The sequence below is a fragment of the Emydura macquarii genome, unplaced genomic scaffold (assembly GCF_026122565.2).
Source record: "Emydura macquarii macquarii isolate MOO-44397 ecotype Brisbane River unplaced genomic scaffold, CSIRO-AGI_Emac_v2 contig_1146, whole genome shotgun sequence".
Taxonomy (NCBI): Eukaryota; Metazoa; Chordata; order Testudines; family Chelidae; genus Emydura; species Emydura macquarii.
This window is the reverse complement of record NW_027131283.1, coordinates 15190568-15212422: the sequence shown is the minus strand read 5'-3', so window position 1 is coordinate 15212422 and position 21855 is coordinate 15190568. Positions and strand designations below refer to the sequence as shown.

General features: G+C 37.9%; 1 protein-coding gene across 4 annotated transcripts in view; it reads left to right on the top strand.

Annotated features, from left to right (window-relative positions):
* TBC1D32 (TBC1 domain family member 32) overlaps positions 1-21855 on the top strand; it is a 158911-nt gene that overhangs the window by 122560 nt on the left and 14496 nt on the right. For 3 of the 4 annotated variants that reach the window (XM_067546666.1, XM_067546668.1, XM_067546667.1), the window contains exons 29-33: positions 6669-6738; positions 11173-11288; positions 12503-12657; positions 17444-17584; positions 21126-21314. In XM_067546666.1, coding sequence (XP_067402767.1) covers positions 6669-6738; positions 11173-11288; positions 12503-12657; positions 17444-17584; positions 21126-21314 — 671 coding nt within the window. Of the gene's footprint in view, positions 1-6668; positions 6739-11172; positions 11289-12502; positions 12658-17443; positions 17585-21125; positions 21315-21855 lie in introns of those variants that run through there. The other variant, XR_010919439.1, reaches the window with a different exon arrangement.

Here is a 21855-nt window from a genome sequence, read left to right as displayed (position 1 = left end):
CCAGATCTAGATTTCAACCATTTAGATTGTTTATATTTGTTGCAGTTGTTTCTTTGGGTTGTTTAGATAGATTGATTCTAGGCCATTGAAAAAGGTTATTTACAAGTTAGATTTGTCCCAGACACCAAAGGAAGACAAGGGAAGACACAAGGAATATGGAAAGCCACTGCTTTATTAACTTAATACATCTGAGAAATTAGCTAGTAATATCTCATCCACTCTGAGTCACCTTTCCTTTCATGAGTCATATACTTGGGGGAGAGCTGCCCCCAGCCCCTCCCCTGCAAGCCCTGAACTTGGTTCCATTAAAGATGCTGGGACACAACTGGTTCTCCCTTCATACTGGGGCTTGAGACAATGGAGGAAAGATGTGGTCTCTTGCTGTACCAGACATTGGGAGCCTCAAGCCCCAAAACCCACTCCTATTTTGGGGGGATGCCCTCCTATAATATTAATTACAATTTCTGTTTATCAGGGAACTGGACCCCCATTACACATGAATCTGCACCAGACATTTACCAAATTGTGACAGCATGAACTCCTAACAACCCAACCTAGTTTCTGGGGTTCTGAGAGGAAGGTGGAAAAGACCACACTCTGAACAGGCCAATCTGACAGTGAGGGAAAAAATTCCTTCACAGCCCCAAAAGCATGACTAGTGTGATTCCAACAGTTAGGTCCAGAAAATCTGGCCCTACTCAAATTGCAAGGTGTGATACATTAGGAAAATGTCTATTATTTCTTATTAATATTATGTATAACCCCACTTCCCTGTTCAGTTTGATACTTTTACCTGCCTTAAAGCATATAGTCCACTCCAAGAAGGCTGTAAAGAGGGGATTATTAAGGAACGAGGCAAGAAGAATAAAGCAATGGCCCAGAGAACATCACCTCAAATGCATTAGTCAGGTTTAGAACCATGAGACTCAACTATGGTGACAGGGATGTTTGGCCAAGACAGAGAAGAGAGAGATCAAAAGACACCGAGAAATCTCTTAAAAGGTACCTCAGGGACAGAGGTGTGGGGGAACTAGTCGGCTCAGCTGCAAGTTGGCAGAGAGAGAGAGTCAGCATGCTGGAGGCTGACACAGAGATTGCCTGAGAATCAGAGTCTGCAACAAGCAAGCTGTAACTTGGTGCCCAGAGAGAATGGAGGAGCACCAAGGCACTGCTGTGATTATCTAGGAGTTTGAGGGAAATGACAAGCGTAGGTAAGATAATATGCGTATGGGTGTCTGTTATTTTAAACCTACTCCTCTAAGCTCTGTGTACCATTTTGATTAAATAAATCGCACTTTATTTGAGGGAAATTGCTCTGTTTCGCCAGATACTATTACTGAGCATAGGCTCCTGAAGTAGAATTTTGGGTCCAACCCCACCTGAACATACTAGGTACTACATTTAGCATCCAGGGAGGTGTAAACTGGAGAAGCACTGGACAGTGGTTGGATTGCAGAGACCTACTCTAAAAAGAAGTGGAGGCATGAGCCTACCACTTGAAACAGGTGTTCTCAGGAGACTAGGAAAGGGTCTCAGAAGAGGCCTACCCAAGGACTGTAACAAAGGAATGAGAAGGAACTTTTGAAGTAAGTTGTGGAAAGGTAAAGGGATTTTAATCCTCACTTTGGGTGCACACAGCTGCGCCCTAGTGTTGCCACTCATCTAAGGATCGTTCCTTCACTTCAAGCCCATGAGGAGAGGGAGGGAAAAGGGATCAATGCTTAAAGTGGCCCCAAGGATTTCTTTCCATTGCTGGAGCAACATTTTCCCACCTTTGAGGCTGTGGAAGGTAGTGGGGAGTGAACATTTGTGCTAGCTTTTACTCCACACAGCAGCACAGAAGGTGCACCCTACAAGTGAGAATATACAGAGACCACTGCCCAAATTCAATAATCTGTGATTGCATAAGCCTTCTGAGAGTAATCATTTAAGCAGAACATACAATTCACTTCTCATTAGACAAGGCTTCAGCCTGATACCTGTCCTTTTATTAAAATCCATTTGTAAGTTAATATGTTTGTTTCCGTATGCCTCTCTGACATGTGTAGTTGCCACCCTCTGACCCTTTATTTATACAGAATGCTTTGTTTAAAACACCTCTATCATATTATCATCTTGTATTAGGATGTTTTGGCATGTGCTTGCGTGTTCTGTGCCTAGCATTTCTTTAGCAATTTGTATTTCTGCAATACCAGCTCTGTTCTTGTGATTTCTGCTAACTTTGCTTAATAATAACAGGGCTTAACTGCTGCCTTAGCTCAGGCCTCAGGCCCTGGCCCATCATAGTAGGCCTTGTGTCTTAGGTTCTTACTTTCTACAACATTTATGATTACATCAGATATGCTGGTGCACAAAAGCAAGAGGTTTTTTTGCTTGACAAGGTACTATATAATGTTGAATTGTTATCAAATCTGAACCCCACGTTAATTTTATCTTAATACAAAATGCAGAAAAAATATAAAGGGAAAATGATAAAGAGAAAAATATTTTCCAGCAACTAAGGAATTATTACAGTGGAGAATAAAAGGCAACTAAAATCAATTAAATCAATTATGTTCTTTGAATACCAAGTAGACAATAACAACAACTCACTATGGTAAAATTGAAAAAGTGTCTCAGATTGTGGGCTGTAATGCAGTCATTTTTTCACAGTACCATTGGCAGATTCTGGTCCTAATGCTATCACAACCAGCCAAATGAGTTTCACCCCATTACAGGGGAAGATTTTCCATTGGCCCAGAGACTGCTTTGCAATTTCCTTCTTGTTGATTCTGGACACTTTGTGATCAGTGTGGATAACAGTGAGACACGGTACGCCCGATTTGCAGATCAATAAGGTTTAATGTGCAAGGTTTTCTATAAATATACTAGTTAGATACAAAGCCTAAAATTAACTACAATATATCATGCTCACTAAGCCTGAAGAGCTAAGCAGTCACTCAGAAGGCTGTGTACAGGAAAGGCTTTCTTCAGGGGCCCCACTAGGGAGTCTGCATCCTCTGGTCCAACCGGCAATACCTCCTGTTGAGTCAGGTGTTGATGGAGCACCCCCCTTTGTCTAAGTGGTGGCTACTTATACCCTTCCATAAACAACCTTCACCTAATGATCTCTCTTTCATTATCATATATGCTAATTACCTACATTGGGTTTCCACCCTTAATTACATTCCATTCTCACCATAATAACTGGGGTCATCAAAATAACATCTGGTGATAGGAAGGGCGGAGTAAAAGTGTGTCCCTTGGCAAAAAAACAGTGCACCCCCAGACGTTCAAGGATAACTTCTTGTTATCATCACTGGTATCTATCTGCAGCTGCAAGCATACAGTATCTGTATTTTGTTATATTATGTGCCGTGCTATGCAGAAACTGAGACATCTATAAGGTTATTCAATCTCTGCCAACTGGAAGATGTCATGCTACAGGGGTCAGAATAGCCAAGCAAGCAACTGAAACTATGCTAGGCCTGTAGGACAGTGGTCAAGCAACTCAAATTGTACTGGGCCTCCAACACTTCTCTGGTGCCATTGTAGGAAGTATAGCCAGGACTGAATTAATCGTTAATCACAGTCCGCTCATGCCTGGTTCACCCTGTTCTAGCTGCCACCAGGTGCTCCCGAATATTGTAATTCTCTATCCCTTTCAATTTCAAAGAAAAAATGAAAAATGTGAACTGAATGTAAACCAGTGCAGTGATGCCTGACTCACTCTACAGTCAATTTGAAACAGTAGCTCTCAGAGATGTGAACTGCCCCATTCATTTCCATCGGTTTTAGCTCAAGTACCCAGCAATGATAATGAAAATTTGAATTGTTAATTATTTTACTTCTGATCAAGGTTTGTAAGGAAGAAGAGGGAGGTTTGTACTTCGAAGATCTGCACTATCTACTGTGAATAATTTCTAATGTTGACACTACAAGTTGGTGGTGCTTAGGAGCACATCCTCCCTTCCCTTCCCCCTCTTTCCCCAGTGTAACCCAAGGAACAGAACTCAGGAGGGTATCCGAGCCCAGCACGCCCTAGTAGGGCATCCAAGTCTCTGGAGGACAACTTAAGAGCCTAACTCAAAGAGCCCAGGGTGATTCTGAAGCCCAGTGACGGAGTGCCAAGTCTGAGGAGCCTAACAGAAGTATACATAATCATATTTTGTACATCTGCACAATCTGCTATGAGTGGCCTCTCCTTTTAGTGTCTCTAGTGAGCAGAGCTTGGAACAGAAGCACGCGTTCTTTTCCAACGCAGCTGCTTATGATGGTATCAATGTGGTTATTCAAGTATCTGAGGCACTTAGGTGAAACAAACTTTTTGTGTCATGGATAGTTTGTTCCCTATAAGAAATCCAATAGGTCTAAACCGGGGTGCCTGAAAGTGGAGGCTTTTCTGCTGATGATGATATTGCTCTTTGTCCACCAAGGCATTTGAGAAACTGAAAAATGCACTCCTTTCCTTTAATGAAAGGTCATGAAAGTTCACATTTAAAAAAAAATCAGGAGTTTAGGTTCAGGGAGACTATGATAATTGTTTAAAAGGGAGAAAGCATTAACCAGAGCAATCAGAATGCAAAATGATGATTCCTGCGCTGCTCAGCATCAGTCTTTCTTGGTGGGGAGCAAAGCTTACTCTACTAGGAGAGTATTCCACCCTCTTACCTTCAGTGAAGAAATGCTTCCTTTTAACAAATCTATAAAGCTGCAGTTAGTCTTTCATACAAGCCTCTAGTTACAGGAGGCATTCTAAGTTCTGTGCTTGGAAAAATAATTCCTCCCTATTGTTGTGAGTTTGGTATTTAGAGCCCATTAGAAAATTACCTTGTCTTGCTCAGGAAACAAATTATTTTTCTTACCTATAAATGGTATTTCTGAGATGGACAATGTCAGTTTCTAACCACCCTAATTCTTTGATGTTTTTTTCTTACTAATGTTTTCATGCACAGCTTGTGTTTTCTTTTCACTGTTCTACTGTTGAACTGTATCTCTTCTTTGTCAAATGTAATTTTCCTGTATTGTGTTTTTAAATTCACTCTTTCAATAACATTTTGATCTATTTCCTCTGATCCAAGCGGAGGGTTTTACCTTCTAGCCAGGGCTTCTCCTCCCCTAGCTTGTAAATATTTTATCTTTAGTCCAATAGTATCCATAGCTTGTATGCAAACAAGAAAACTTGAGAGCTCACTTGAATTGGTACCTAGTAGCTCTTTTAGTTTGATTTCTTATGCCTGTTCAAGTGGGATGGGAGAAAATACTCATCAAATTAGAAAGTGATCTGATCTGTCACATAATTATCACTTACATACCAGAAAAATGATATATTTTGGTTTCTGCTGAAATATATGTTGTTAATGTGAAAATCAATCACATATTTTAACAGAATCATGCCATTCACTAGATCAGGGGTGGGGAACCTTTTCCCTGCCAAGGGCCATTTTGATATTCCTACCTTCATTCGCGGGCCATGTCGCCGATTCCGCCGCCGAATTTCCCCCCATCGCCGCCGAAAAGGGGCAAACGGCGGCAGGGTTTCGGCGGCAGGAACTGCCCGCCCCCCCCACGGAACCGCGCCGCCGCCGACTCCACCCCCTCGCCGCCGAAATGCCACCGCCTTTTCGGCGGTGTGGTTTTACAGTGTCCGCGGGGTGCCGTGGGCCAGTAACCGCCTCCGAGCTCCCGCCGCCGCCGAAAATGGGCAGACGGCGGCAGGGTTTCGGCGGCAGGGTTTCGGCGGCGTGCACTTCCCGCCCGCCCGCGGGCCGGATCAAATTCTTTCGCGGGCCGGATCCGGCCCTTGGGCCGGAGGTTCCCCACCCCTGCACTAGATAGATGACAAAAATAGCTTAGTGTAAATTTTTTAGCACTTTCTGGCCAGGACCAGAAATTAAACTAGAACATAAAAATTAGAACTAGTTAGACCTTTAACCATGCCAACTCAGAACATTTATTACATGCTAATTGTTTGCTGCAGAATCTACACTTGTTTTTATTATAATGGATGTGTGAGAGAATATCCTTTTGTTAGGTTGTTTGCATTTAGGACTTAAATGTGTGATAAAATAGCATTTATAGAGGTTGCTTAGGTTTAATGCACCAGATTTATTAGTTTTTTGCTCTACTTTACATCTCTTTAATTCAATATAAAGTGCATAAACTAGATGCATACGTTACAATCATACAGATCAGTAAATGAACGCATTTTTAGGTCCCTTTCAGTTCAATATTTATGATGACTTTGATGAGATTTACAACACAGTGTACTCAAACATGGTTGACTTTACAGCTTGTGAGATCCCAAGCTGCTAGAAGGAAGGGAATTGGACCAAAAGTTACAGTTTTGTCTCTTTAATTTGCCAGAGAGCGGATGCTATGCTAAGAATGGGGATATCAACGAGTAGGGCCCCAAACTGGTTGCTTGTTCTGGTTGTGCTGAAGCCTGTTGGTGACCATGAGAAAAATGCACATAATTGCTTTTTGTTTTCAAATGTCTTTTTTCTAAAAATCAGAGGGTTCAGTTGTATGTAGTTTCCTGTAACAATCTTTGCAGAGATTACTGACAGCACTTCAGATCCAAAACAATGCTCTGAATTTGGCATTAATATATGTAAAAATATTACTTGCATCAGTTTTCAATTAAAATCATGATTTACATATTTGTATCTTTTTTCTTTTGTTTTTAGCTGCTGATGCAAATGTGAAGAATGAAAGCCTTTCATCTGTGCAACAGCTTGGCATTAAATTGACAGTCAGGTAAATTGTATTAAAATATTTCCCTTGTGTGTTTCTAGAGTTTGTTTGATTTCTTTGCAATGACTTTAATGATATTTAATCCATCAACTCAGTGTTTTGTACCATTTAAATCTAAAGATCATCTCTGAGCAAATGAATTCTTACTTTAAAGATGAAAAAGGTATTAGTACATGATTAATTTATCTGCAACAAATTAAGTAGGTTATTATTCATTGTTCTAAAGGCTAATTGCAACTTGTTTAGCAAGATTTACAGCTAAACTTACATTATAGAATCGTAGAAATACAGGGCTGGAAAGGCTCTCCAGACGTCATCTAGTCCATCTCCCTGCCCTGAGGCAAGGCCAAGTATACCCAGAACATCCTTGGCACGTGCTTGTCTAACCTGTTCTTAAAGGTCTCCAACAATGGAGATTCCACAACCTCCCTTATAAGCCTATTCCATGTTTAACTATCCTTCTATTAGAAATATTTTCCTAATATTTAACCTAAATCTCCCTTGCTGCAGATTAAGCAGATTATTCCTTGTCCTCTACCTTCAGTAGATTTGGAGAACAGTTGATCACTGTCCTCTTTATAATAACCTTTAATTTGAAGACTGTTGTCCATGGTTCCCTGTCAGTCTTTGTTTCTTAAGACTAAATATGCCCAATTTTTTTAACCTTTCCTGAAGGATCAAGTTTTCTAAACTTTTTATCATGTTTATTGCTCTCCTCTGGACTCTCTCCAATTTACCCAATCTTTTCTAAAGTCTCAAGCTGGACACAGTACTCCAGGGTAGGGCTCACTGGTGCCAAGTAGAGCCGGATAATTACCTTCCATGTCTTCAGTTGATACACTCCAGTAATACACTCCAATAATATTAGCCTTTTTCAAAATTGCACGACACTGTTCGTTTATGTTAAATTTGTGATCCATTATAACCCCAGATCCTTTTCAGCAGTGCTTCTGTCTTCTAGCCACTTATTCCCCATTTTGTATTTGTGCATTTGATTTCTCCTTCCAAAGTGTGCACTACTTTGCACTTGTCTTTATTGAATTTCATCTTGTTGATTTCAGACCAATTCTTCAATTTGTAAGGGTCTTTTTGAATTCTAATCCTGTCCACCAAAGTATTTGCAACCCTTCCCTGTTTGATGTCATCTGCAAATTTTATAAGCATATTTTCCACTCCATTATCCAAGTAGTTAATGAAGATGTTGAATACTACCAGAACCAGGACAAACTCACTGCAAGTCCCCACTAGAAACTTCATCCCAGTTTGACAAAAAATCACTGATAACTACTCTTTGAGTATGTTTTTCAACCAGTTATGCACCCACCATACAGTAATTTCATCTAAACCACATTTATGTAATTTGCTTATGAGACTGTCATGTTGGGACTGTTTCAAAAGCTTTTCTAAAATCAAGATATATAATGTCTACTGCTTCCACGCATCCACTAGGCCAGGAATCTTGTCTAAAAGAAAATTAGGTTGATTTGTTCTTGACAAAACCATGTTGGGTATAATAGTAATAATAGCCCTGTAATCATCTAGGTGCTTACAAACTGATTTTTTAAATAATTTCTTGCAATATCTTTTCAGGTGTCAAAGTTAGGCCAACTGGACTATAATTCCTTGGGTCATCTTTGATCCCCTTTTTATTGGATATGTATTATGTTTGCCTTTTTGCAGTCATCTGTGACTTCAACTGTCTATCATGAAGTCTCAAAGATAATCTAGAACTAATGATTCTGAGATTGCTTCATCTAGTTCCTTAAGGAACCCTAAGGTGAATTTTATCAGACCCTGCTGACTTAACTGCATTTAATTTATCTAAATATTCTTGAATCTGTTCTTTCCTGATTCTTGCTTGTGTTCCTTTCTTCTTGTTGTTGATATTAATTGTGTTAAGCATCTGGTCATAATTAACCTTTTTAGTGAAAAGTGAAACAAAATAGATGCCCATCTTCAGAATATGGTTATAAAGTATGTTTATAAAACTTCAGCCTTCTTGATGTCATCCGTTACAAGTTCTCCTTCCTTACCAAGTAGTGGACCTGCACTTTCCTTCATTTTCATCTTCCACTTGCTCCTCATGTATTTATAGAACCTCTTCTTATGACTGTTATGTGTATTGCTATTCGGTGCAACTTATTTTGTGTTTTAGCCCGTCTGATTTTGCTCCTACATGCTTGCACTATTATTTTGTATTTGTCCTTAGCAATTTGTCCATGTTTACACTTTTTGGATTCCTATTTGATTTTCAGGTAATTATAGAACTCCTGATGCACCATATTGGCCTGTTACTATTCTTCCCTTCTTTCTTTCACATTGGAATAGTTCGCTCTTGTGCCTTTAATGTTGTCTCTTTAACAAAGTGCCAGCTTTTCTGAACTCCTTTTTTCCTGAGATTTTCTTCTCATGGGATCTTACCTACCAGTTTTCTGCATTTGTTACATCTGCTTTTCTGAAATCCATTGTACTGCTTTCACTCTTTCCTTCCTGTAGAACCATGAAATCTATCATTTCATGATCACTTTCACCCGAACTGCCTTCCACCTTCAGATTTACAATCAGTTATTCAGAACCAGTCTAAAATGGCAACCCTCAGTTGCTTTCCCCACCTTCTAAAACAAGAAGTTGTCTCCAGTACATTTCAAGAATCTAGAAATTTTGTGTTTTGCCATATTACTTTGCCAACAGACATCGGGATAGTTAAAGTCCCCCATTTCTACCAGGTCTTGTGTTTTGAATATTTCTTTTATTTGTTCTAGAAATGTTTCATCTACCTCCCCCTCCTGATTTGGAGTCAATAGTAGATCCCTGCTGTGCCACCCCTGTTCTCCCCCTTTTTATCTTCACCCAGAGCTTTTCAAATGGTCTGCCTCTCACCTCCTCCTGGATCTTAGAACAAGTTTATATATTCTTGAGCTATAAAGCACCACCACCTCCTTTTTTTTTATCTGCATGTCTGTCTTAGGACAATTTATTTCCTTCTATACTAACATTCCCACCGTGTCTCTATGATGCCAGTTAAGTCATAATTTAGCTTGTGTACTGAGACTTCCAGTTTTCCTGTTTATTCCCATACTTCTTGCATTTGTGTATAATAACCTATAATTTTGAGCAGATTCCCCCACTGTAATCCCTCTTGTTGCTCTGATGACCCTGTTGTAATTTACCTTTTTCTCCACAACTTCCAGCCCTCCGTCATGGTCACCTTTTTAATACCTATCTGTGGGCTTTTCTCACCTGTCCCCTTTGAATGTAGTTTAAAGCCTTCCTTGCTAGGTTAGTGAATCCTTGCTAGGTTAATCCAATGATGGAGTCCATCTGACCAGAAAGTGGAAGATTATTTCTTCCCAGGAGCATCATGAAACAGCATCACATTTTCACAAGCTATGTATTTTTTCCCCAATGTTGATTTTCTAAATGCTTCTATGCTTAACTAAGTTTAGTAATATGCCATTTACTAGTATCAGTTTGCTCCTAAATGGTGGGGCCAGGATGAAGGATAAAGTAATGGAATGTAGTTCTTGTAGCTCTAGTTCTACAAGCTGTTTGTAATTCCACCTAGATTTATTTTTATCATTAAGTATAATTACTAACATCAGAATTTAGATATTAATGATAAATATAACGATGTGCAAGAATAATATATATTGTGCATCAGTAGATAAAATAATAGGATATTCACAAACAAAAAAAGGAGTTAAAAAGAATGGTTTGCAGATGTGTTTATCTGCAGTCCAGCTAACACCCAAACTGACATTACTTTGTTTAGAAAATTTCTACACCACTTCCTATAGGAATTTCAAACCTCAACCTTGCAAAAGATCAAACCCATGCTTAACTTTAAACATGTGTGTTATCCTATCAAAATAAATAGACGAGCTCATTTGAGTAAGATTGCATAAGTGCATGCAGGTTTGAGACCTAAATTTTCAAATGTTCTTAAAGAATAACCTCATCTGTACGACTTTGCAATAATCTTATCTTGAAATGATAAAGACATGGATAATAGAAATAAGGTCTGTGTCTGAAAGAAACGGTTGCAGCCTTCTAGCAAAGTGCAGTTTGGAAAAAAAAAAAAAAAAACGATATCGGCAACTGCTGCAACCTAAATGTCCAGAGACAGTTGAGAATATAATAAGACTGCTAGGATAGGTTGCAAACCTTAGTAACAAATGTCTGCTGTGCTCCTTCAATAAAATCTAGACCAGTTCACCAGTTGCTTCCCAAACTGTCAACAGATTGAGGCATCTGCCCTCACTACAGTATATGCCTAATTACATTTAGTTCTATTAGTTCTTAACTTTTTTAGAAACCCTAGGACTATCTTAAATGCATCCAATAAAATGTGTTCTTGTTTTTAAATAATAAACATTTTATGTTTTACTTATATTTTAAACTTAAGTATTTAAGTTTGTTTAAACTTTATTTTATTAGGTATGGGAAATATTTAAATTTGCTGAAAGATGATGCTGAAAATGATCTGTGTCTGGTGTTAATGCACTGTGACAAATTTCTGAAACAACAGCAAACATCTGTAAAGTCCTCACTTCGTATCCTTTCTTGATTACATGAGTTAGCTTGACCAAGACAGCAGTGGCAGGTGAACTGTCAAAACAATTTTTCAGTTATCTTATTGTTTGAATTCCTGGTGGTGGAGCAGACTAGATAGTATTTTTCATTATATTTTGTAAACACACAAAAGAAACATCCATCACTATGAAACCTTTATATCATCAAAATGTGTGCTTGACAGAATAACTATATGATCTTCAACTGTAACCCTCATCCTTCCCTTTCATTTGATTATTAAACTCGCTTGTATGTCTTGTCTGTTTTGATTTTAAGTTGTTCAGGGCAGAATCATGTCTTTCTATATGCTTGTTCAGTGCCCAGAGCAATGAGCTCTGATCCTCATTATGTCTCCTAGTTGCTTCTGTAATACTGATGATGATAATATTAATAATGTTGAACATTTAGTCATCAGTAATTATAATTTGATTTGCACTAAAGTTTTGATGTTCTAAAATTTTTCATATAATTGTGTATTTTACTTTATAGTATAAAAGGCAAAACAAAAATATCCTTTGACAGGCTATCCTACCTTGTAATGTGTTTGGTTTATAATTTTATAAAATGTTTAAGGACCTTGGCAAAATATTCTTCATTTTTAAGGCCTTTCATTTTGTTATGTTTACTATTGTTGTATATCTCCTTGGAAGTTTGGAAGCTAAAACCTGTTTCCTAACTGAAATTTTTTTCCACCCTCCTCTTTATTCATGCACACATTTGTTTACTGTTATAAAAGTACTTATCGGCCTTGTACTACTGGTGTTAACTTTAAATAAGCATTCAAGCACCTAGGTTTTGGTTTTGGTGTTTTTGTTTTTCCAGGGGGCATAGAAGAATGATGTGGACTTTGCAGAAAAGAAAATTAGATAGACTCCTAGAAATTGAATTAATTCACCACAGTGAATTTTTCTCCAGTTTTATACTGATTTAACTTTAAAGGATTTTTTATGTTCAAGAAACCATCTTCAGTGTAGCTATACTGATGCAACACTGGAGTTGCTGCAGTAAGACCCTTGGTCTACACATCTTGACATTGTTCTGTTTGCATTATTATTAACGTTCAGAGTCTAGTTTTTTAAAAGTACCTGATTTTTTTTTTTATTTAACTGATTCTTTGTTCCTAGGAGAAAAGTAACATGTTTGTATGCCAGCAATAGTTTGTTGTTTGTCAGAGTTCCTTAACGTTTTCCTACAGGTTGTCTGCAGAGAGGTTATGCTGGCTATGACTGGTTTGCGTCTTCTGTATTTCTGATAATGTCAGGAGACAAAGAGAAGACATTAACATTTCTTCATCGGTTTTCCAGTCTTCTTATCTCAGCATTTCTCTGGATGCCAAGACTGTGTGTTTCTGTAAGACTTAAAAAGCTTTTTCTTTTTAAAGGTGGCATTGAAATTTTTAAAAGGAATGTTTATCAGTTTCACTGAGTTGTTGTTTTTTAATTTATTAACTTTTAATTAACACTCTCTAACTGAAGGCTTGTTCCTTAAAAATTCCCTCAGAAAATTATAGATTTGACATTTGTTCAAATACTTGTTTAAAGGCAATGAAATAACAGGAAGACTGATGATAATGCAGTGTTATTGAATTTTAAAGTTGGCAATAAAATAAACTTTATTAGTAGTGCTAAATTCTTTGTGTAGGCAGAAGATACTATACAGTGGCCTTTTTATCATTATTGCACTGTGCAAGTTCACTGTTTTGATTATTAGCTTTGTTGTATTATAAAAGCATTAAAAGGCACAAAATATCAGTGTTGTACAGAAAAAATACTAAAATGCTTTCAATAATTAGAAACATAAGTACTGACCAAGTATTGAATGTTTCCATATTTCAAATGGCTGGTATTTCAATCAGGCTAGTTACACAAGCTCCATAATTTTCATCCTTTGTTAAATTATGTCATCTATTTTTTAAAAACTCTTTTGTTTGGTTAAGTATTGCACTTTGACAGGTTCTGTAACTGGTGTTAATTAAACAGTTAGCCATAGTCAGCACTGAGAAGGTTGACTTCATTTTGTGAATCTTTTTGTTCTGACCATCCTCCATACTGAGAAGTTTGATACCTTCCCCCAAGCGAGAACGGGCCAGTTTGGCTGACATGTTTCCTTGGTGCAGTAGTCAGGGAAGTTTCCGGCTAAGTGGACATTGAAAACATTGCAAATTATCTCACTAACTTCCCAATTGCCATATTTCTGCAGTATAAAGAAGAGCTGACAAAAAAGAATACTGCAAAAAGGACCCTTTTGGTGGATGAGCAGTTGTCCAACCACTAGACTGCAATCCCATGCACTCCTGCGTGAGTCCACAATCTGATCACCAAAGCTCTTGGCAACCCGTAGAGATCACCAACTAAAACACTAGGTGACAAGAGTTGCCCTGTTACAGCTTTCTCCAAAACCATCCCTAAAATGGGAAGTTAAAGATGGGAATTAAGATTCTTAGAAAGAAAATTCAGGATTGAACACTATGTATTAAAGACAAAAGCCTGCAAGACTGCTAGTAGCAAGAAATGATTTCTTGAACATGAATCTAAGATGAGATGAGACCGGAGTCCGCATGGAAGATTGCAGTCTGAAGTTCCCTGCAGTACATCTTGATCATTCATAAGTTAAAATGGACAAAATTCAGCCAGAGATAACTTGCACCCAAGAGTCCTAAAAGAGTTGGCGGAGATCTCTAGCCTACTGATGTTAATTTTTAATAAATGTTGTAATACTAAGGAAATTGCAGAAGACCAGAAGAGTGCTAATGTTGTGCCAGTATTCAGGAAGGTCAAGTGGGATGATGTAGGTGACTATAAGCTAGCGCCTGATATCAATCCCGGACAAAATAATGGAAAAATTGGTATGGGATTTAACTGATAAAGAATTAAAGGACAGGAATATAATTAATGCTGGTCAACATGGTTTTATAGAATACAGATCTTGTCAAACAAACCTGATTTCATTCTTTGATGTGATTACAAGTTTGGTTCATAAGTTGAAAGCATAGTTGTAATATACTTAGACTTTTGTACAGTGATTGATTTCATACCACACAAAATTCTGATTAAAAAAAAAGAGCAAATATACTGTTTGAATAGAGCATATGTTAAATGGATTAAGAACTGGCTGATTGACATTTCCAAAAATTGTTGTCAGCAGGGGGTGCTCTTAATGGGGTTCCATAGAGTTTGGTACTAGGCCTGCCACTTTTGATCAGTGATTTGGAAGTAAATGTAAAATTTGTGGATGACACAAAGATTGGTGGACTGGTAAATGATGAGAACATGGCATTCATACAGAATAATCTGGATAGTTTGGTAAGGTGGGCTCAGTCAAACAAAATGTGTTTTAATACAGCCAAATGTGAAGTTATACATCTAGAAAGAAGGAATGCAGGTCATAACTGCAGAATGAGGGACTGTATCCTGAAAGCAAGGCCTCTGAAAAGGATTTAGGGGTCAATATGAGTTCCCATTGCAATGCTGTAGCAAAAAAGGTTATTCTGATCCTTGGATATATCAACAGGGGAACAATGAGTAGGAGTAGAGAAATTATTTTACCTTTGTATTTGGCACTGGTGAGACTGATATTGGAATAGTGGTGTCCACATTTTTAAAAGGATGTTGAAAAATTGGAGCATGTTCAGAAAAGAGCCACAAAAATTATTTGAGGGCTGGAAAAAATACCTTATAATGAAAGGCTTCAAGAATTCAGTCTGTTTAGCTAATCAGAAAGAAGTTTGAGAGGTGACTTAATTACAGTGTATAAGTACCTCCATGAGGAGAAACTACTGTGTGCTAGCGCTTTTTAATCTATCAGAGAAGGGTGCAAAAAAAAACAGATGGCTGGAAGTTGAAGCCAGAAAAAATCAAATTAGAAGTTAGACACAATTTTTTAACAGTGAGGGTGATTAACCACTGGAACAAACTATGAAGGACATCTCTTGACATCTTCATATCAAGACTAGATACCTTTCTGGAAGATAAGTTTTACTCAAATGCAAATTGTTCTTTAGTCAGACATTCAAGTTATTGGGCTCAATACATGGGTAACTGGGTGAAATTTAATGGCCTGTGATATATGAGGTCAGACCTGAAGGTCTACTGGTCCCTTCTGGTCTTAAACTGTATGCAACTTTGAAGGTTTTGTGTTTGCCAGCTTCTGTGTACAGGAATACCACTCTGAATCTGATTAATGTTATCCACAAAATATATAGGAAACCTCTCAGAATTAAAAATGTTTGAGTGTTTCCAGGCCAAGATCTTTATATACCAAGATTACAGTTGAAGAGGACATATAGGAATAAAAATGCAATTGCTACTTTTTTGATGATCAAACACATATTATAATTATTATCCTATTAGTCCATAGACAGTAGGTCATTCACTAAATAGCTTTCTCCCTTAGAGAAATCCAATACTCTGTGTGAGGACCCATGACATAGGTCTTCTATGCCAACAGGAACTCTCACTTCAAACTGAGAAAGTTTGGTAATTGGATTATGACAATGATTTAAATCTCTCTCCCCATCCAAATCACTAACCTGAGACCAAAAACAAGGCCTAGAGCATGTACACCAATGAAGCAAGAGCCTGAAACTATCTGGGGTGATTCAAATATTCTGGTGACATCAATAATACCCTGCACTAGCCCAGAGCAACTATCTTCACTATAGGTGTTGGAGCCTTCCAGACTTATTCTCCTTTATGACTCTTAACACCAAACCAGAGAAGAATTAAATCAATTTGGATGAGAAATAAAAGGTGCAGCATCATACTCCACATACCACATTACCTTTTTAACCCTACCTCATGACTCATGACCCACTCAGATTCTTTTTTCTTTTTAATTTAGAGCACCTCCAGATGCAAATAGCATAGTTACATCACTTTCCTAACCATTTCTTGGGCTGATGCTGAATTTAGTATGCTTCTGGAAAAAGCTTTGCCAATAAAAACCCAGCTAAAGCATCCAACTTATTCTTGGTTATACAAGTAAAGCTGAGGGCCTTATCCATGATTATATTGTATATTGTGATAGCCTTAGCAACATTAAACAACATGGACTGAATGGTAGGAGCTCCTTCCATTCATTGTCCTGTGCTCTGGAGATGAGGACCCCATTTCCGCCAAAATAAAAAAACCAGACCAGTAATAAGCAGGCTTACATCTGGTTTTAAGGTCTCCTACTAATTTTCCTTTGTCTGTCACAATAAAAATATGAGAACACCTAGTGCCCAGAAATAGTTTCCCATGCTTATCTTCCAAATCAACTACCTCACACAGCAATGATCTCAATCACTTTATATTGACCATGAAAGGGATAAGGTCACAGCTAAGTTTAAATTTGCACCTTCCAGGCAAAAGTATAAGGCAGTTTTAGGCTAACAATCCTCATATTAAATGTTGATTTTATCCCCCAAAGGATAGACATGTACAATCCAGAACCCACCTCTACCCCCATCACATTCCAGTTGCATAAGTCCTAACCCCAGCAGAGGTCTCACCTGTACTGAGTGAGAAGTTGTAGTACACACACAATCTCCTGTGACCCAGGACTCAAAGGAGAAAGAAGGAAAAGTTCAAAGGAATGCACATCTTCACCAAGCCAAAACACATCATTTACAAACACCCATCTACTCAGAACATTTCACATTGGTAACCTCTCAATCCCCTCTCCCTTTCAAATAGAACTTCACTCATATCCTCCATATATATATTCCCCTCCACGTACACACACACACCACACCTGGGCACATCATAATAGCTTGATCCAGTTCTCCACCCATTGTATAAAATTGCAAAAAGAAACCCTCTCCTATTCCCTGCTCCCTCCATATAAAAAATAACAGTCTCTGTGTCTACTTGGGCAACGGATGGGGGAGGAAAATCTCACTCCTCCAACTCACAAAAGTAACATACATTAAAACATATGTGTAATAAGGAATTGGGCTGTCGACTGAGAGAAATAGCTGTTAAACATTTTTGTAGCCGTTTCCCTCTTTACAGTTTTCCACACACATTACCACCGTTTTCTCCTGTTTTTGCTACCAAACCATATTTACTTACTTAGTAATGTCTTTTAAAGTAAAATCATACATTTTCTTCCATAGTAAGTAACAATTATTATTTGTCGTTGCTTTGTTGCTCAGGTACACCTGCCTATTGACACAGCAGAATCTGGCATCCATCCAGTCTATTTTTGCAGTGCTCACTACATTGAGATGTTGCTGAAGGCTGAGTTGCCACTTGTCTTTTCAGCTTTCCACATGTCTGGCTTCACTCCATCACAGGTAATTTACAAAAGCATATTAAAGCATTGCTAAATGTTTGACTGAAATCCACAAAATCAAAGATATTCAGAGAAGGTTGAAGGTACTATGGCTCAGCTACGTAACAAACTATAAAATCCAGCCACAATAAAATGACTAAAGAATAAAGTTTTAGTCTTCATCCATACAAATTAAAGTGTTGTGCAATTCATTTTGTAGTTTTTTTAAATATAGATGTTTACATTTAGGAATAAAAGTACACACTTGAAATATTTTAAAATGGAAAACAGTTGTCTTCAGTGGTACTATGCCAATTTACTTCGGCTGAGGAGCTGCCCCTTCCCGTTTTATGCAAACACTTGACCAAAATGTGCTGGATTTTTTTTAATGGAATCATAAGGGGGGGAAAATCTCAGTGTCATGGTCATTTCCATTAGGGCCCTAAATTCCATAGTGCATTTGCTAATGTATGGTATGAGGCACTCCAACTTATACTGGAGTTAAAGTTCCTGATATCACAACCAACCATTATAATTAGTTAAAAAACCAAACCCAAATCTACATAGAAATGTAATTTTAAGGCTGAGATTACTTTGTTTACTCAAACATCAGTGATGAAATTCAGAGTTACTGTACAGTAACCCTGGGTACTCTCAGGTTTGTTTCTTTGGTGCTTTGAAGATGTAAAGTTCCATTAAGTACTATAGCTTCAAGAGATTTACCCAAGACAATGAATGAACAAAAACACTCAGCCTTTTCATTAACACCTTGCGGGTGGGGAAGGGTCCATGTAAGTGCTAGAAAAGATCAAGAGAAAGTCTCATAGCAGCCTCTGACTTAACCCATTAAAAAGGTCATTGTGTACCATAATGTGGGGGCTTATGTGTGTATGTTATGGGGATGGCTGTGGATGTGATGCAAGTATTGATTAAAAGACAGATGAACTCATCAAGATTTTCAGTGTCTGAAATTGGTTCTGCTTCCTTATGTGTACTGCTTAGTCTTACCCATAAAGGATAAAATTTAAAATGTTGTAAAAAATGGCTTTTCAAAGTGAAAGAACAGACTTTTTTTAAATGAAAAGGGAAGGAGATGTAATAGCACAGAGATGAATTGCCTCAGTTTTTCAGAGATGCTGAGCTCTACCAACTCCCACTAGATTCTAGTTCCGACAGGACAGATGCTCTTATCACAAAAGGCTCAGATGAAGGCAGTGATGGGCTTCTTATTAAACTATTGGACTGGGATTCAGGAGATCTGGGTTCTGTTCCCATCTCTCCCAAAGCCTTCTTGTGTAACCTGGATCAAGTCACTTTACTGCCTATTTATCAAAGGTGTTGAGATCAAGAATTCCCCAGTCAATGAGAGCGGTTGCTGCTTAACTCATCTGAAAAACAGTTCCTTCATTTCTTTATTCTTCAGTTCCCTATCTGTTAAGTGGAAATAGTAATATTTCCCTACCTCCATAGGGATATTATATGGATTAAATCGTTATTGTATGTGAGTTGTTGAAATACTACAGCAATGTGCAACTGAACAACTATAACTAAATAAATCACTATTGGCATTAATGCCCTTATTGGAAATCTCAGCAGGGATGTTAAAGACTGAGCGAGCACAGAGATTGAACTAGTCTTCATGCAGTCCCTCCAGGTCAGAGTTGAGGCGTATTGGTGGGGCAGTGTGGAGAAAGGTATTGCATAAACAGCAGCAATGCAAGCTATTTAGTGTACTAGAGGACGTTAGCCTCCAGGGATCTCACTCTCACAAACACTGCGTACACTTTTAAAAATAATAAATAATCTGTCGTTAGAAAGATATACAAGGTAGCAACTTGTATATGCCAAGTTTTATCACAATTTACAGTAAAATAATTTATAAATTAAAAACTTACTCTTACCTAAAGGAAACACTTAACTAGAATGGGCACTAGTGGGCACTGTAATAAGCACACATCCCCTGGCTGCATTATTGTGTAATTTTATTGCAAAAAATAATGCTTTCAATTAACTATAAAAACAACTTTAACATATATAAATGTCAGTGTATATGAATAAATAACTTGAGTGCAATCTCATTCCAAAGCATAGCCGTTGTAATCTAATTAGAAACACAGTACTTTCTGATGCTGCATATTTTTAAACACTTAGGGGCTGATTAACAAAGGATTTGTGGTCTAGATCTAAATGAAGTGTGCTGTACACAAGAGATTAAGCAATAGATTGTGATTTAGAAATGGGAAAAACCAAGAGCTGCTAAACACTGTGTCTTCCATATCATTCAATTAAATCCAAAGGTGTCCCAGGAAAGGACCTACATTTACAAGCCACAGAAATCCTTTAACTTAAAGGGAAACACACATTAAATACACCTCAAAGACCTCCATGTCATTTTTAAAAAATCTTAAGAAAATTCAATACATAAAGAATAGTTTCTTTTTTCCATCATTAGACTTTGAAATGTGTGTTTCAACTTCAAAAATTTCCTGTAGAGATGCACATTCCTAGAATGCACACATTGGTTCTTCCACATAGCAGTATCCATCGGAGCCATACCTGCATTCTTTCAGGGCCATTGATATCAAATAAGGATCAAGGTCCCTGCTGCACCTCAGTTCCTTTTGACCATCATAAGCAGAGAGGCCAAACTTCAAAGTTCACTTCATTATCCTCTTTCAAATCCCTTTTTCCAGTTAGCAGAGTAGTAGTTGTTGTTAAGAACAGAATACGTTTAGTACAATAAATCTGGATATTTTTTTTGTTGCCTTTTTTCACATTATGGGTCAATTCATTTTGTTGGATTGACTTTGTTGGTTAGGACGCACTGATACATATCACTTCTGCATTGCTTCAAGCCAGATAATATTCAGATCAAAATGTCTGAAGCCAGTACCTGGCTTTGAATTATTTTTGACCTTATCTTTCTCAGACCATCTCCTGGAGAGTCACTTATTCTTGTTAATCTCCCGTGAGTTGTGATCCATATGGGAAATTCTCAAAGGAGAAAAATGGTTACTTACCTTACTTACCTAACTTCAGTTCTTTGAGATGTCACTCACAGGAATTCAGACTCCCTGTGCACCTTCTTTGAAGCCTCAAGTGAGGGAAGTCCTGAATACGTGGGAATGACTAAAGGGCATTGGAAGTCACACCCCCTTTTATGCTCTTACATTCCAGTACAAAGGGGGAGATTAAGACAGAAACTGCTTTGTACAAACTTCTGAGCTTATGCAGTAGATGCACACTTTTCAGGCAACTCTTGAAGATCCACAATTACTGTGGTAAATAATTTTTATTTAATATATTAACCCCCTAGTGTATCATTTTTAAATGTGTATATTAAGCAGGGTTTTTCAGCCTGATAGTCATGATCACCAAGTCATGGGTTGGGTAGGGGTTCTGGCTAGATCCTGGCTGGATGAGAAAGGGATATAGGATGGTCTTGGTATGATCTTAATTTGTGGTGTAGAAAAGTTATTGATTGATCATTGTGATTCATCACTGTAATATCAATCAATCAATCAATACTGTAAGATATTGAATTTGTTTTTGTATTTTTCTAGATTTGTCAACAGTGGCTAACTCAGTGCTTCTGGAATTACATGGACTGGAGTGAAATCTGCCACTACATTGCTACATGTATTTTCCTTGGTCCTGATTATCAAATCTATATGTGTATATCTGTATTCAAACATCTACAGCAAGATATTCTGCAGCACACACAGACCCAAGATCTACAGGTTTTTCTCAAAGTAATATTTTTTTCTTTACATTATCAAATTAGAGGAAAGTTACACTTTCCAGACTGAAAAGAGAGATAATTTTGCCAAACAACTGAATTTCCAGTATTGATTTTATTTTAGCTCATTCATTTAAATCTCTCTCCTATGCCTCTCTTTTCCATGAGGAAAAAAGCACCTTCACCACTGTCTTCAATCTTTGCTGATCTCCTGCAGTATTCTTAGCTTTTTCCCATGTCATTTTGATAGCTTTCAGTTCTGCTTCTGTTGTGTGTTTCCATGTTATCCTTGGTTTACCTCATCCCTCTTGCCCTGGGGTTCCAGTGCAAGGCCTTTCCTGCTATGTAATTCAGGTCTTTCCTCCATCTATGTCCTAGCCATCTCCATTTTTCCTGTAATTTCCTGTCCTATTGGTTTCTGTTTCATCATCCTCCAGAGTTCTTTGCTTGTGACTTTTTTCTAGTGGTCTGAGATTGAGGATTTGTCTAAGGCAGCGGTTTATGAAAACTTGGAGTTTAAATAGTAAGGTCGTAATAAGTCTCCAGTTTCAGTG